Source organism: Palaemon carinicauda, chromosome 27 (assembly GCF_036898095.1).
Source record: "Palaemon carinicauda isolate YSFRI2023 chromosome 27, ASM3689809v2, whole genome shotgun sequence".
Taxonomy (NCBI): Eukaryota; Metazoa; Arthropoda; class Malacostraca; order Decapoda; family Palaemonidae; genus Palaemon; species Palaemon carinicauda.
Window position 1 is genome coordinate 34,152,179 of NC_090751.1, and position 16,789 is coordinate 34,168,967.

At 42.1% G+C, this 16,789-nt stretch overlaps 1 protein-coding gene across 4 annotated transcripts in view; it reads left to right on the forward strand.

Annotated features, from left to right (window-relative positions):
* The window catches only part of LOC137620664 (copine-8-like), a 118,423-nt gene that overhangs the window by 34,454 nt on the left and 67,180 nt on the right, over positions 1 to 16,789 (forward strand). For all 4 annotated transcript variants that reach the window (XM_068351004.1, XM_068351002.1, XM_068351005.1 and 1 more), the window contains exon 5: positions 4,204 to 4,559. In XM_068351004.1, the coding sequence (XP_068207105.1) occupies positions 4,204 to 4,559 (356 nt within the window). The remainder of the gene's footprint in view (positions 1 to 4,203; positions 4,560 to 16,789) is intronic.

Consider the following 16,789-nt stretch of genomic DNA (forward strand, 5'->3'; position numbering starts at 1 on the left):
CAACCCCTTGGATGAAGAAGAATTGTTTGGTAATCTCTATGTTATCAGGTGCATGAGGTCAGAGGAGAATCTAAAAGGAATAGGCCAGACTATTCTGTGTATGTGTAGGCAAAGGAAAAATGAACCGTAATCTGAGAGAAGAGTCCAATGTAGTACTGTCTGGCCAGTCAAAGGACCCCTATAACTCTCTAGCAGTAGTATTTCAATGAGTTGCTGGTGCCCTGGCCAACCTACTACCTACAAAGTAAAAGGGGGTGAGAATACATACAGTACCACACATCTTCAGGACAATGATCAGAGCACGATCGATACCATCTTTTAATCTCCTAGTAAGCATCTTCTTCCCTCAGAAAGTGCTAGGGAATGGCAGTGATTCGTTGGTTTCCCCTTCGCAGGAAGCACTTCCTGCTCCTAGGTGGCCTTCCCTTCGGGATATCCTGTCCACAGGTTTGCATTTGGTCGAATCCACCTCTGCGGGAGTCTTCCCCCAATGGCCGTTGTTTAGAGGTCATCTGTTGGGTTCACTTTTTCGAGCAATTTTTCCGAGAAAAGAAAAAAGATAGCTTCTCCCCACTACTGACCAAACTCGGAGTCAGACTTGTCTCATTAAGAGACTCGACTAGTGCTTCGGACTAGCCTCGTTGAAAAGATTCGTATTGCCTAAAAGATACGTCACATCCAGTGGCACGTCTACAACTTCGGAGAATTCATTACGGACTTCTTTACTACAAAATGCTCCGTGGTGAGGATCGGATGAAGTCTGTCTCTCTGTCTCTCTTCTCGAGAGCGCTATTCCAGTAATACACTCAAAATTGCTATCTTAGACTTAGGCAACGGCAGACCTTTGCTCGTCCATCGAGCATCTCCTCCAGTCGATGCTCTCCACAGAGTTTGAGTTTGAATTGACTTTCCCGTAGTAGGGTAATACAGCCCTCCCCTCTACAGGACAGATGGCTTCCTTCGGTCCCTGGGTGCCTCCCTTGAAGACATAAGAGACCTAAAAAGCAGATCTAATCCCAAGGACAGGTCTCTCCTGGTGTGGCCCTTGACTAAGAGGAGAGGCATACCCTATAGTCCACCCTCAATGTCTCTCTATCCTGGAGAGAAACCAATTATTTAATAAATTTATTACGCCCAAAGACGTCAAACAGAGTTACATATTGGCAGTTACATACAGTACATCAGAAATCAACAGAAAAAGAAAAATTACAGCATTGAATCATCAGTATATCCGTTACAAAAATAACATATATGAGAACGTATTCCATTATCACAACAACTGCAACAGACAGTTTAGCAGCCACCAAAGTGTGGATGACGAGTCAGAATTACATCTAGGTGGTCATCTTTGAGTAATTATTGACAGGTTTGAAGTAAATTTTGTCCTTGAGGTAACAGATTCCTGACAGTAGGGCAATGAAGGCAGTAGTGTTTTAAGGTTACGTATTGGCATTAGCAAGGTTACACAGTTTACATGAGGTGTAGTGTGGTATATCTAGTGTCTGTCCAACCTGCCACACAGGACGATATCCCAACCTTATCCTGGCACTTACGATTATTTAATAAATTCATTACGCCCAACAACGTCAAACAAAGTTACATACAGTATATCAGAAATTAACAGGAAAAAAAATTACAGCATTGAATCATCAGTATATCATTTACAAAAATAGCATATGTGAGTTCGTATTCCATTATCACAACAACTGCAACAGACAGTTTAGCAGCCAGCAAAGTGTGGATGATGAGTCAAAATTACATCTAGGTGGTCATCTTTGAGTAATTATTGACAGGTTTGAAGTAAATTTTGTCCTTGAGGTAACAGATTCCTGACAGTAGGGCAATGAAGGCAATAGTGTTCAAGGTTATTGGCATGAGCAAGGTTACACAGTTTACATGAGGTGTAGTGTGGTATATCTAGTGTCTGTCCAACCTGCCACACAGGACGATATCCCAACCTTATCCTAGCACTTACGACATTATGCCTACGCACCATGAGTCCACGACGCCGGTACTTGTGACGGCTCTGCAGAAAGTTATCATGATGTTGTATGGAAACACTAGTGCCCCTCTCTGCATCCCTACGCTGTACTGTACAGGCAAAAGCTGCTGAATATATTCTGTTTAAGGTAGCGAAGTGAGGGCTCAACATTTCTGTCATCAAGGTCCAGCGTGCAGGCCGCTTTAGCAAGACTGTCCACCATGTATTTCCCAGCAAGCCCAATATGGGAGGGTATCCATATGAAGCACAAGACAAGCGAGGCATTGTAAGCAGCAGCGAGTTGACACACTGTCTCGCACAACACGGCCACAACTGGGCCTAGATGATGTCAGTGCCTGGAGTACAGAATTGGAGTCACAGATCACCAATCCATTCACATTTCTTCTAACAAGTAGAGTTACTGCATCCCATATACCTTGAAGTTTTCAATAAGTAGAACTGGATGAGTTTGGCAACCTGCAACCTTGCCACCCACCCTCAGGAGATTCTAAAGTGGGGGAGAATATAGCACATGCTGCACTTCCATCAAGTAACATCCAATTTTTTCCTGACAGCTGAACCTCAAGTTCAATATCTCCGAACCGGAAACATGCCGCATTATAATCAAGGCTGTTACGCCAGTAATTAACTTGAGGCCATACCCCAAGGAGGATGCTTTACCTAGCCCCAAAGGTATAGCACATTTCACCAACCCTAGGAAGCCCAAAGAGAGTTCATCAGACTCCCATTCCTGACTGGGACCTACTGGATCATATACCTGCCATTGAGTCCTCCTTTTCACGCCAGTGATTATATTAAGGCCATACCTCAGGAAAACAATAAAGGAGCTCGTTCCAAAGGTTCAGCATAGTTTGCTACCCCTAGGAAGGTCAAAGGAGGCTTATAAGGATCTTGTTCGTGACTGGGACACAGGTCATATACCAGTCACGGAATCCTTCTTCTTCTCCTCATAGAGGTGACCCAGACCTCATAACATTTTAAGGCAGAATCCATCCATAATGTTTAGAAGCAGCTCCTTTGGGATGCAGGCTAGGCCATTGGTAGGGTGAGTGTGTGGTTGATCTTCACCTCACTCTACTTGCAAGACATGACCCACAGAAGACCCGATACGGTTTGTCTATTGCTCCTGTGGTGGCTACACAACAAGTGGTTTAAGACTGCCTCGAGCTTCTTTTTGGACAAGTAGCAGAATGTGTAGGGCATTGGTTACCTGTGGTAAGTCTGGGATGAATGAAAGTATGTCTGGCTCTTTCCTCTTGGGGAACAGTGCCATGGGTCCCTTTGCAAGCTGGCTTCAACCTCTGCAGGTAATAGCCACTTCCTTGTGTGACCTAATATAGTTTATTATTACATAATTGTACATGTCCCCAACATCTCCCACGAGGTAGGCCTTGGGATACGTCTATATTTATGCATAAGGTTCCTATTTTATATAGCCACATTGTTACCTAGACATTTATATACTATCTTTCACAACTACTTGTGTTGCTCAGGCCGCTATCAATCTCCCTTTATATTGATAAGCGAGGTGACATGGTTTCCCTCGGTTGCAGTCTAATACTGTACTAGGCAAACCCGGGTCAATGACTAAGCCAGTAGTCAAACTTACCACCCACCTAAGGGGGAGTCATCCACATGAATAATGTAAGGGTTGTTAGTATGGGAACAAATGACAAATTCAGAGATCATTTGTATTTTTCCCTAACTAATACAAACCTGGAGTTATTTATGTAAATTGTCCTGCCATCACCTGTCTCCCCCCCCCCCCGATAAGTCCTGCCTGCAATCAAAAAGTGACGTGGTTCTTTGAACTATGAGTAGATATAGGTGGTAGGCTTGCCACCTCGTACTTTATTTCTAATGGCTGCCTTCCAGCTGCCCCGAAAGTATATCCACATAACTCCAGGTTTGTATTAGGGAAAAATACAAATTACCTCTGAATTTGTCATATTCACTGTGTTTTTGTTACTCGGACTTGAATAAAGGGCATTTTGTTCAAGGGCTATTGGGTCAAATATGACTTGGACAAGCAAAAGCATTTTAATGTGGTTTGAATGAAAATAATTGGGTTAATATAAAGTAATGTCTTAAATAGACACAGCTAAGGACTAAACTCGGTTTGAAATTTTGGTTGGTTTATTATGTGTATATGTATGGCATAATTCACTTTTCAAAATAATCCAATTATTTTTTTCCCACAGCTAAGTAAACCCATAACAAGTGGTGGCACCCTTTTTATACAAGGAGATGAGGTTTCGTCATCTAAAGAAGTTGTTACCATGAATTTCAAAGGTGTAGACTTGGACAAAAAAGATTTCTTGGGGAAGAGTGACCCATTCCTTATATTTTATCGGTGCAATGATGCAAGTACCTATTTGCCAGTACACAAAACCGAGGTTATCAAGAAAACTCTTAACCCTATATGGAAACCCATTATAGTGCCTGCCAGAACATTGTGTGCTGGCGACCACAATCGGAGTATTAAAATAGAATGCTATGATTGGGATTCAGATGGTGGACATGATTTGATAGGTGAATGCTACACAAACTTACAAAGGTATAGTACATTCATTTTAGTTGTACCAGGTAATTTTAGTGCATTACAACTTTATGATCTTCAGATTTGAATGGTAGATGTACTAAATATCGTTTTCTGAACTATGAGTCATTACTTGTCATTGGTGAGAAAAGGCTGAAAGGATTTATTTTAAATATTAAACTTAGCCGGTGAATATATAAATAGCTGACGTCTCCGACGGTCGACAGATTCCAAAAACTCGCGAGCGATCGCCATGAAGGCTGCCGGGTGTGGCCACCAGCGCCGACTATCGGCCAGATACCGCATATACTTCTCAACCAAACCAGTTCTTCTCTGTCGGTGTTAAAGACAATAACTGGTTCCGCTTGCGCTTGACCTCGAGTTTTCTACCGATTGGTGAAGTACTTTGTTTTGGTTTTATTGCTTTCGCCGTGTTGGATTATTCAATACTATCTTCAAAAGAAATGTTTTTGAAAGGAGAGGAAAAGTTTTTGCCCTTGCTTTTTTAATCTCGCTCTGGTTTTTCCATAGGAAAAGATGACCGACCCTTCCCTCAGTGTACGGAAGTGTGTTAAAGGCTTTTAGTAATTATTTTATCACTTTATAAATTATTGTTGATATTTATAGATTTACCTCTATATATTTTAAATCTCACCCGCCTTTATTAGGCCTCTTCGATTAGCTTTCCATTTATACTAAACACCGAGATAAATTTTATGTTTTTGTTTATATGCGGCCTTTACCTATTCTTTGTAGGCGGTCCTGACTTGGAAAACGAAGTTAAACAACGTTGAGCCCATTCAACTTTTATTTTTGTTTAGATAAAAACAGTTGCTCTGTAAGAGTGATGAGATGAATATTTTTAGAATATATTTTAAGAAATTTATTCTTTGAATACTCTTCGTGCTGTTTTTCAAAGATGAACTAACGTTTGGTTTATTTATGCTACGCAGTTTGCGCTCTATCGTTACGATAGAGAAAGAGAGAATCTCGGTTTCACTTTGCAGAAAGAGTACAGTGAACCCTCGCTACATCGCGGTTCGACCATCGCGGATTCACCACTTCGCGGATTTTTTCCATAACCCATATATATACAGTAATATATATATATATATATATATATATATATATATATATATATATATATATATATATATGTATGCATGTATTTATGTATATATGTAGGTATGTATATGTGTATACATATAAATATATATATATATACACACACACACACACACACATATATATATATATATATATATATATATATATATATATATATATATATATATCTAAAGTAGGAAGATGTGATGTAGTTCTAAGGGAAAAGTATGGGAAATATGTCTGGGTAATAAGCAAAGCTCTACCTCCAGTTTGTTTCTACATTATGATCAGAGATAAATGTAAACAAAACATTGGTTGCCGTTTTTTATCGTGCTTTTTAGCATGTTTAGGAAATGCATGATATAAAATCACCTTTAATATTTGTGCCTGTTTTAGTTTAGGGTACTGTAGTACATGCATTAAGTGTTCTGTACATTAAAGGGTAGTTTGTTAACAGTACTACGTACAAGGGAAGGTTTTAAAAGTCTGAATATACATGTTGAATAAATAGGTAAATATGGTGTCACTACTTCGCGGATTTTCACCTATCGCGGCCGCGACTGGAACCTATCTACCGCGATAAACGAGGGTTCACTGTAAATCGCTTTTGACGTTTTGTTCATTCTTCTTTCAAACTGAAGTTTTTTAGATACTAATTTAAAGGAACATGTTAATTTTCAATTTCTTAGTCCTTTCAGTTTTTTCCTTTAGTCAAATAACCTGTTATTGACGAAGAGAGAGAGAGAGAGAGAGAGAGAGAGAGAGAGAGAGAGAGAGAGAGAGAGAGAGAGAGAGAGAGAGATATCCGATCTTTATTCTCGTTCCAAGTCTCTGTACAAGGAGGTTGGGAGCGAGTAACGTTGTTCTCGATTCAGATTTTTACTCTCGTCCCAAGTCTGTACGGGAAGAGAGGATAAAACGTTTTAGTTTTTATTCTCATCCCAAGGCACTGTACGGTGAGAGATTCAAAACGTAGTCCTTAGTGAACTAGTTTTTAGTCTCATCCCCAGTCACTGATCTTTTTAACTTTATATATTTCCGTTTTATTCGGTATATATGTATATGTTTATTGATTTTTGCATGTGTGTTTCATTTTGTACTAATGTGCTTACATTATACGACTCATTTCGCAATTCTAACCTCTTGATTTAAGGGAGAATTGCGCGCTTCAGGTAGAAATCAGCTTTATTCATGTCTAATGTGAAATTATTAAAAAATGCTATATCAGTGAAGAAAGTGCAAAAAACATGTTCTGTGTTGCGGAGGGTTCGTTTGTCCGTGCTTGTCGCTTGCCTAGTCCGAGACCTCTTTCAGGCTCACCTGCACCAGGGAGAAGGAATGTCGTAGGACCTAAGGGAGTGAGGGGTGTAAACCAACGAACAGACGTTCCCTCAAAGGTATCAGACGTTGCTCGTCAAGCACGTCCTTGCCATAAGACAGGAGAGACGAAGTTTCTCCTCGTCTTCCGATGATTCGTCTCTTTAAAAGCCTGGGCGTAAGGTTTCGAGACGGTTGAAACGTTTATTAGTTCCTTCAGAACAAGTTCAACGTCCTAGCTGTAGTCATCATGAGAGTCCCGTTCATAACGATGACGTTCATGTACAGATGTTTCTGCCACAGACTCGACGTGACGTTGAGCGGTAGACACCATAGACACAACGTGACATCAAGTGTCAGTCACCGTAGTCACGATATAGCATCGATCAGCAGTCACCGCTGTTACTACGTGACGTTTGAACGTCAGCCACCTCAGTCACAGGTTGATCCGTAATTAAGTGTTTTGCAAGATATGCTGTTAAAGCTTTCTTCTTTAATAGAAGCTTACGATCCTGTTCCTGTGCGAAAGGATCCTTTGCTTTTTGTACGTCATGGTTCTGGGATACGTGATTCGGTTCTTCAACCTTCTAAACGAGCTTTGTTACGCCACGCTGACGTTATCCCTAGTGACAGCTTTGCTGTTAAACGAGATGCGGAGCATAAATCTCGATATAACTTTGATCGCTTTGAACGTCAGCCACCGCAGTCACAGCGTGACGTTGAGTGGCAGACACCGCAGACACGACGTGACGTTGAGCGGTAGACACCGTAGACATGACGTGACGTCGAGGGTCAGTCATCGTAGTCACGATATAGCATCGGACAGCAGTCACCGCTGTTACTATGGGACGTTTGAACGTCAGTTACTTCTGTCACAACGTGTAGTAGAATAACATTCTCTGCAGTCACAACGTGACATCGACCCTCCAACTTTAACTTCTGTTCATATACAAGTTGATGTAGCCTGTCAGGCTTTTCCTTCACGTCATTCTGAATATAAATCTCCTTCTCGCAAGACTTTAGATTTATCAGATGATGTGCCTTCTGAAGAAGTTGATGATCCCCTTTCAACTAATGTACCTTTGGGGAGTCATTCAGAAGAGGAGTATCCTAGGGTGGTCCAACAATCCCTTGTTTTATATTATGAATTTCTTTAGAGAAATTTTGTCCTACTCGTTTTGTAACGGCTGCTCCGCCGTCTGAGTTTACTCTTGGCATGACTTTCTTCGACTCCTACATTTACGAAGTCAGTTCTCTCTTGTTCTTCCAAGAAAGCCATGCTCTTACTGGGAGACTGGTTGGAATCCAGGAGAAGTTTAGGAAAGTCTGCTTTTGCTTTTCCTCCTTCTTAATTAGCTTCTCGCTCGAGCGTCTGGTGTGACACAGGAGAAGTTCTCGGCTTGGGAGTTCCTGCCTCTGCCCAGGGAGACTTCTTAAGCCTAGTGGACTCTCCTCGTCGTCTAGCCATGAGACGCTCCAAGATTTTATGGTCTGCTTCAGAGCTAGACCATCTCCTGTTAGGAGTTTTTTCGAGCGTTTGAAGTATTTATTTGTTGGATTGGTCCCTGGGAGCCTTAAGTAAGAAGGTCTCTCCAGCTGTCAATGTATTGCTGTACAATTATGTCATGCATGAACAAGGCTATCAGGGATGGCTCCAATGATCTGGCAGCCACGTTCACTGCAGGAGTACTTAAGATGTATGTGCGCTCAATGTGTTCATTGTCAAGACAAAGTTCACGATGAAGACTACCAAATCTGTCTTGGCAGCAGTAAGGGAAGGCGACTGGATGGTCTCTCTCGACCTTCAGGATGCATACTTCCACATCCCGATTCATCCAAACTTTTAACAACATCTGAAGTTTGTGGACGGGAAAGTAGTGTACCAATTTCGAGCACTGTGCTTCGGCCTCATTCCTGCTCCTCTTGTTTTTACAAGGCTCTTGCAAAATGTAGCAAGCTTTCTACATTTTTTGAGGATTCAGAGCCTCCCTTTATTTTGACGACTGGCTAATCAGGGCGTCGTCTTTAAATCGCTGTCTGGAGAGCCTCTAATGGACATTAGACCTAACCAAGGAGCTAGGTCTCATAGTGAATGTAGAGAAGTCGTAACTTACAGTACTACATTCCAGACTATTCTTTATTTGGGAATGGAGATACAGTGTCGAATTTTTCGGGTTTGTTCGTCTCCCACAAGAATGGAACAAGCTCTGTTAAAAGTCCGTCACTTGCAAGAGAAAAACGGTTGCTCTGTAAGAGTTTGAACGAGCCTCGTGGGAACTCTTTCGTCGCTGGAGTAGTTTATCTCTCTGGGGAGACTCAACCTTTGCCCTCTCCAATTTCACCTAAACCATTGGAACAAGGAGAAGGGCTTAGAGAGTATCTCTTACCCAATCTCCAACTCAGTCTAGACATGTCTGACTTGGTGGGACAGCAACATCAGACTTCGAGAAGGTCTTTCTCTTGCGATCAAGAACCCAAACCATGTGTTGTCTTCAGATGCATCGGATTTGGGTTAGGGAGCTCCACTGGACAGTCTGGAATGCTCGGGTCTTTGGTCCACGGATCAGAAGGAACTCCATTTAAGGCAAGTAACATCTCTCTTTTGACGAGATTTGTGCAAGGAGAAATGAATGTCTTGGCGGACTGCCTCAGCTGAAGAGGACAAGTCATCTCCATGGAGTGGACGTTGCACAAGACTGTGTGCGAGAAGCTATGGATGACATGGGGTCAACCCACCATAGATCTTTTTGCGACTTCACTGACAAAGAGGCTCTCGACTTCTGCTTTCCAGCTCCAGATCCAGAGGCAGCCCACATAGATGCTTTCCTGCTGGACTGGTCTCACCTGGAAGTCTATGCCTTTCCACCTTTCAAGATCCTAAACAAGGTGCTGCAGAAGTTCACCTCTCACGAAGGCACCAGGTTGACGTTGGTTGCTCCCCTCTGGCCCGCGAGAGAGTGGTTCACAGAGGTACTTCTATGGCTGGTAGACATTCTAAGAAGTCTGCCGTTGCGGATGGATCTCTTGCGACAGCCTCACGTAAAGAGATTTCATCAAAGCCTCCCCACGCTTCGTCTAACTGCCTTCAGACTATCGAAAGACTCTCTTGAGCTCGAGGGTTTTTGAAGGAGGCAGCTAGAGCGATCGCGAGGGCTAGAAAATCCTCTACCATCAGGATCTATCAGTCGAAATGGGAGGTATTTAGAGACTGGTGCAAGTCCTCCTCTATTTCCTCTTCCAGTGCCTCTGTAGCACAGATTGCGGATTTTCTGCTTTATCTGAGAAACGGTCGCTCCCTCTCTGCATCCACCATTAAAGGCTACAGAAGCATGTTAGCTTCTGTTTTCAGGCATAAGGGTTTGGATCTTTCTAATAACAAAGATCTCCAAGACCTGCTTAAGTCTTTCGAGACTTCCAAGGAGCGTCATATTTCGACTCCTGCTTGGAACTTGGACGTGGTCCTACAGTTCCTTATGTCAGACAGGTTTGAACCATTAAATTCAGCCTCCCTGAAGGATCTTACCCTCAAGACACTTTTTTTTGGTGAGCTTGGCTTCGGCTAAAAAGGTTAGTGCTTTTAGCAAGAACATCGGCTTCTCCACTAATAAAGCAGTATGTGCTCTTCAACTTGGTTTTTTGGCCAAAAATTAACTTCCGTCTTGTCCTTGGCCTAAATCATTTGAAATCCCCAGTCTTTCTGAGATTGTGGGGAATGAAGTTGAAAGAGTGCTGTGCCTCGTTAGAGCTCTTAAATTTTATTTATCCAGAACTAAACCGCTACGAGGTTGTTCAGAGGCTTTATGGTGCTCCGTTAAAAAGCCCTCTTTGCCCATGTCTAAGAATGCGTGGTCTTATTTTATTAGACTTTTGATTCGGGAGGCACACTCTCATTTAAGTGAGAAGGATTGTAATTTACTTAAAGTCAAGGCTCATGAAGTTAGAGCGATAGCAACTTCAGTAGTGTTTAAGCAAAATAGATCCATTAAAAGTATTATGGACGCGACCTTTTGGAGAAGCAAGTCGGTATTCGCTTCATATTACTTGAAAGATGTCCAGACTCTTTATGAGGACTGCTACACACACTGGGACCATTCGTAGCAGCGAGTGCAGTAGTGGGTGAAGGCTCTACCACTACATTCCCTTAATCCCAATATCCTTTTAATCTACTCTTGAAATTTTTAATCTTATTTTGGGTTGTACGGGAGACTAAGAAGTCTTTCGCAATCTTTTTGATTTGGCGGGTGGTCAAAATATTGTTTCTTGAGAGCGCCCAGATTAAGGGTATTGATGAGGTCCTGTTATATGGGTGTTCACCCTGGATATAGCAGCTCCTGGGAGTCTTTCAGCATCCTAAGAGGATCGCTGGGCTTCGTGAGGATAGCGGACTAATGAGGCAGAGTAATTATCAGAGTCAGCTTCCTTACCAGGTACCTAAACTTAAGTTTGTTTTTTGAATATTTGTCAAAAACTCTTGAGCATATACCCCTTTATTGTTTTAATACTGGTCTCTACCCACCACCATGGGTGTGAATCAGCTATTTATATATTCACCGGCTAAGTTTAATATTTAAAAATTATATTTTCATTATAAAATAAATTTTTGTATATACTTGCCCGGTGAATATATAATATTAAAGGCCCTCCCTTCCTCCCCGATAGAGACCCTACAGACTGAGAAGAACTGGTTTGGTTGAGAAGTATATGCGGTATCTGGCCGATAGTCGGCGCTGGTGGGCACACCCGGCAGCCTTCATGGCGATCGCTCGCGAGTTTTTGGAATCTGTCGACCGTCGGAGACGTCAGCTATTTATATATTCACCGGGTAAGTATATTCAAAAATTTATTTTATAATGAAAATATCATGTTTATTGTTTTGTCAAATTCAGTTTTGCCCTAAGTAATTGGACTGAAATTGGTTTTTAGGCGTGATGATGGTGACCTTAAGATGATTCTGAATTTAGTGTAAATTCTTTTTGATGCTTTTATTGGTTTGCTGTTTTCTGCAGTTCATTCTTTTGTATGACAAATGCTGGTAACAAATGAGTTTTAATAACAATTTTTAAATATTTAACTTAGCCGGTGGATATATATATAGCTAACGTCTCCGACGGTCAGCAGCTGATTCAAAACTCGCGGGTGATCGAGGGGTTGGGTTGCTGGGTGTACACTAGCGCCACCACTTGCCAGGATACCAACACTATTCCAAAGTTCTCCAGTTCTTCTCTGCCGAGTCAGGTGTAAACATTGATTCCTTACTCGTGCTAACCTCAAGTTTTCTACAATTTGGTGAAGTACTTGTTTTGGTTTTTGGCTTTTGATGGTTGGTTATTCTTTCAACTTTTTCTCAAACAATAGAGAAACTCTTTTTGAAGGAAGAGAAAAATTTTTACCCTTGCGTTTAATCTGAATTTTCCACGATAGAGAGAGAATATGGCCGACCCTTTCCCCAGTGTATGGGAAGTGTGTGAAAGGCTTTTAAGTTTTTAGTATTTATTTATCACTTTTTAAATTCTTGTTGATATTTATAGATTAACCTCAATATTTTTATATCTCACCCGCCTTACTTAGGCCTCATTGATCCTCACTCCAATTGTACTAAATACCGAGTAAATTTTGTTTTTTTATGGATCGATGGAATGAATATTTTTAGAAAATATTTTAAGTGAATTTTTGTCTTTTTAAATGATTTTTTCTTTGAATAGTCTTCGATCTGTTTTCAAAGATATGCTAGCGTTAAGTTTACTTATGCTACGCAGTTTGCACTCTATCGTTACGATAGAGAGAGAGAGAATCACGATTTCACTTTGCAGAGAGAGATATAATCGATTTTGACGTTTAGTTCATTCTTCTTACAAACTGAAGTTTTTTAAATACTAAAAAGGAACATGTTATTTTGCAATTTCTTAGTCCTTTTAGTATTTTTCTTTAGTCAAATAACCTTTTATTGACGGAGAGTGAGTGAGCCAATACTCTCGTAACAAGAGAAAGAGAGAACGATCCAAATCTTTATTCTCGTCCCAAGTCACTATACAGGGAGATCTAGAGTTAGAAACGTTGTTCTTCTCGATTTAGATATTTATTCTCGTCCCAAGTTACTGTATAGGGAGAGAGGGAGAGAAAAGGTTTTTCTTCACAATCTAGTTTTTATTCTCATCCCAAGTCACTTGTACAGGGAGAGAAAGAGAAAGAGAGATAAAACGTAGTCCTTCGCGTTCTAGTGTTTTGTTCTCGTCACAAGTCACTGTACGGGGAGAGAAAGTGAGAAAACGTAGTCCTTAGCGATCTAGTTTTTAGTCTCGCCCCAAGTCACTGATCCTTTTTAACTATATATTTCACTTTTACTTATTTAAATGTATATGTTTATTAATTTTTGCATGTGTGATACAATTGTGTACTAATGAGCTTACATTAAACGACATATTTCGCAATTCTAACCTTTTTACTTAAGGGAGAATTGCTTGCTACAGATAGAAATCAGCTTTATTCATGTCCAATGTGAAATCATTAAAAAATGCGAGTGTCAGTGAAAAAAGTGCGAAAAACATGCTCAGTGTTGCAGAGGGTTCGTCTGTACGTACATTACTTGCCATTCACCCAGTCCTAGACCTCTTTCAAGCTCCCCAACCCCTGGTAGAAGGAATGTCAAAGAGACCAAAGGGAATGATAGGTTTTATACAATGAACTGATGTTCCCTCACGAGTTGCGGTTGACGTTTATCGTAACGTTCGCCCTCATCTTGAGAGAGGGGAGACTAAGTTCTCCTCACCCTCCGAAGACGTTAACGTCAGTAAAAAATCTTGGCTCCAGGTTTCATGACATCTCAAGACGAAATTGGTTCCTTCAGAACAAAATGTATGTCCTGGCTGCAGTCATTGGAGCAGTCCAGAACGTCTACCTTCAACGGAGGAAGGCTCACCTGCCAAACGTTCATTTATAACGTCTGGTTTTTTTGCCCCGGAGACCCCTGTACAGGGTCACGGTTCTTTAATTTCGTCTGGAGATTCCAGTTGTGATGTGAGTGCTGCTCCCGTTATCCTCACTGACGTTTTGGATCGAACGTTTCCTTGTCACGTTCTGATCCTCGTGTGCACGATCCTAATTTTAATTTACTGCAGTCAAAACTATCGACGTTAATGCAGTCATAGTCGAGCGTCAGTCTTTACAGTCCAGCAGTAGCGTCGAGCTGCAGTCACTGCAGTTACGATGTGATGTTGGACGTCAGACACTGCAGTCACGACATGACATCGACATCAGTCGATGCAGTCCCGACGTAACATCGACATCAGTCGATGCAGTCCCGACGTGACTTCGATCTTCAACCTCTACCTGTTCTTCATCGACAGGTTGATGCTAGTTGTCGAGCTTTTCCATCGCGACTTCTTAATGGCTCTCCACCACGTAGAGACATAGACTTCCGGATGAAGTTTATTATGAAGAGGAAGAGGATATATCTCCTTTCCAGCTGTACCTTTGGGTATCTTGTCTGAAGTAGAGGAACCTAGATCTGCCTTACAATCTTTATATCTTAAGAAGATCATGACTGTTTTTAAGGAAGTTTTTCCTTCGCATTTTGTTCCTGCTGCTCCACGCTCGCTTCCTTCAGAATTCACTTTAGGGTTGGCTGCTACAGCTCCCTCTTTTACTAAATTCGTGCTCTCTCGGTATTCTAAGAGAGTTTTGCGTTTGCTGAGAGAATGGTTGAAGACCATGAGAAGTCTTGGCAAGTCGGTCTTTGCCTTCCCTCCAGCCAGATTGAAGAACTTCTGGCAGGCTTAGGAAAGAAGAAGAGCAGACCAATGGTCTGTCCTCTTGTTGAAGGAAGGGTACATAATACCTTTTGTAAAGAAACCTCCTCTTGTCCAAAAGCCGGTAGATCTCTCTCCCAGATACCGAGAGGAAGAAAGAAGACAACCTTTGCACCTACAGGTGTCCCTCTTTTTAGGGAAGGGAACTGTGGTGAAGTTTTCTAAAACATCAGTCTCCAGGCTTTTACAACCTCCTCTGCCTAGTTCCAAAGAGCACAGGAGGTTGGAGACCAGTGCTGGATGTGAGTGCACTCAACGTGTTCATATTGAAAACAAAGTTCACGATGGAAACCTCCAAATCTGTTCTAGTAGCAGTAAGTGAAGGCAACTGGATGGTCTCTCTTGATCTCCAGGACGCATACTTCCATATCCCTATCCATCCAACCTTTCAACATTATCTAAGGTTCATGTTCGGGAAAAAAAGTGTATCAGTTTCGAGCTCTGTGCTTCGGCCTCAGCTTTGCTCCTCTAATATTTACAAGGTTCATGCGGAATGTAGTGAGGTTCCTACATTCGTCAGGGATTAGAGCCTCCCTTTACTTGGACGACTGGTTAATCAGGGCGTCTTCATTAAACCACTGTCTGAAGGATCTCATATGGACGTTGGACCTGACCAAAGAATTAGGTGTCCTAGTGAACAAGGAGAAGTCACAACTGACTCCATCCCTGACTATTCTCTATTTGGGGATGGAGATACAGAGTCAAGTTTTTCGGGCTTTTCCATCGCCCACAAGACTAGAGAAAGCTCTCTTAAAAATTCATCAATATCAGAAGAAGAGCAATTGTTCTTTAAGAGTATGGATGAGCCTCTTGGGAACTCTATCGTCACTGGAACAGTTTGTCTCCCTGGGAAGGCTGAACCTTCGCCCTCTCCAGTTTCATCTCAACCAACCTTTGAACAAGGAGAAGGGCTTGGAAGCAATTTCCATTCCACTCACGAACTCAGTCAAGACTAGCCTGAAGTGGTGGGACATCAATCTCAGACGTCGGTAAGTTCTCTCGCTTGCCCCCAAGAACCCAGACCATGTGTTCTACTCAGACACCTCGGACTTGGGATGGGGAGCAACTCTAGGCAAACTAGAATGCTTGGGTTTTTGGTCCAAAGATCAAGTGAAGCTTCATATAAACCACAAGAAGCTACTGGTGGTTCATCTGGCCTTGAAAAGTTTTGAAAGTCTGATTTGGAACAAGGTGGTGCAGGTAAACACGGACAACACCACAGTGTTAGCCTACATCTCAAAGTAAGGCGGGATCCACTCGCGGTCCCTTTACTTAACCGCAAGGGATCTCCTAGTTTGGTCAAAGGAAAGAAACATTTCCCTTCTTAAGAGATTCATTCAGGGAGAAAAGAATGTGATAGCAGATTGCCGCAGCAGAAGAGGACAAGTCATCTCCACGGAATGGACGCTTCATCAGGAGGTGTGCGAAAAACTATGGAGGATATGGGGTCGTCCTACCACAGACCTGATTGCGACCTCTTTAACGAAGAGACTTCCAACTTACTGTTCTCCAGTCCCAGATCCAGAGGCAGTCCACATAGACGCGTTCTTACTGGACTGGTCTCACCTGGAAATTTATGCATTTCCTCCCTTCAAGATCCTTCACAAGGTTCTACATAAGTCCGCCTCTCACGAAGGGACCAGGTTGACGTTGGTTGCTCCCGAAGTACATCAATGGCTGGTGGACATTCCAAGAAGTTTGCCATTGCGGTTGGATCTTCTCCGACAACCTCACATAAAAAGATTCCATCAAAGCCTCCCCGCGCTTTGTCTAACTACCTTCAGACTATCGAAAGACTCTCTAGAGCTTGAGGGTTTTCGAAGGAGAGAGCTAGAGCTATTGCCAGGGCAAGGAGATCCTCTACCATTAGGATCTACCATTCCAAATGGGAGGTATTTCGAGATTGGTGCAAATCCACCTCTGTTTCCTCATCCGATACCACTGTAGCACAGATCGCTGACTTCCTGCTTTATCTTAGAAATAACCGTAACCTTTCTGCCTCTACTATTAAAGGCTACA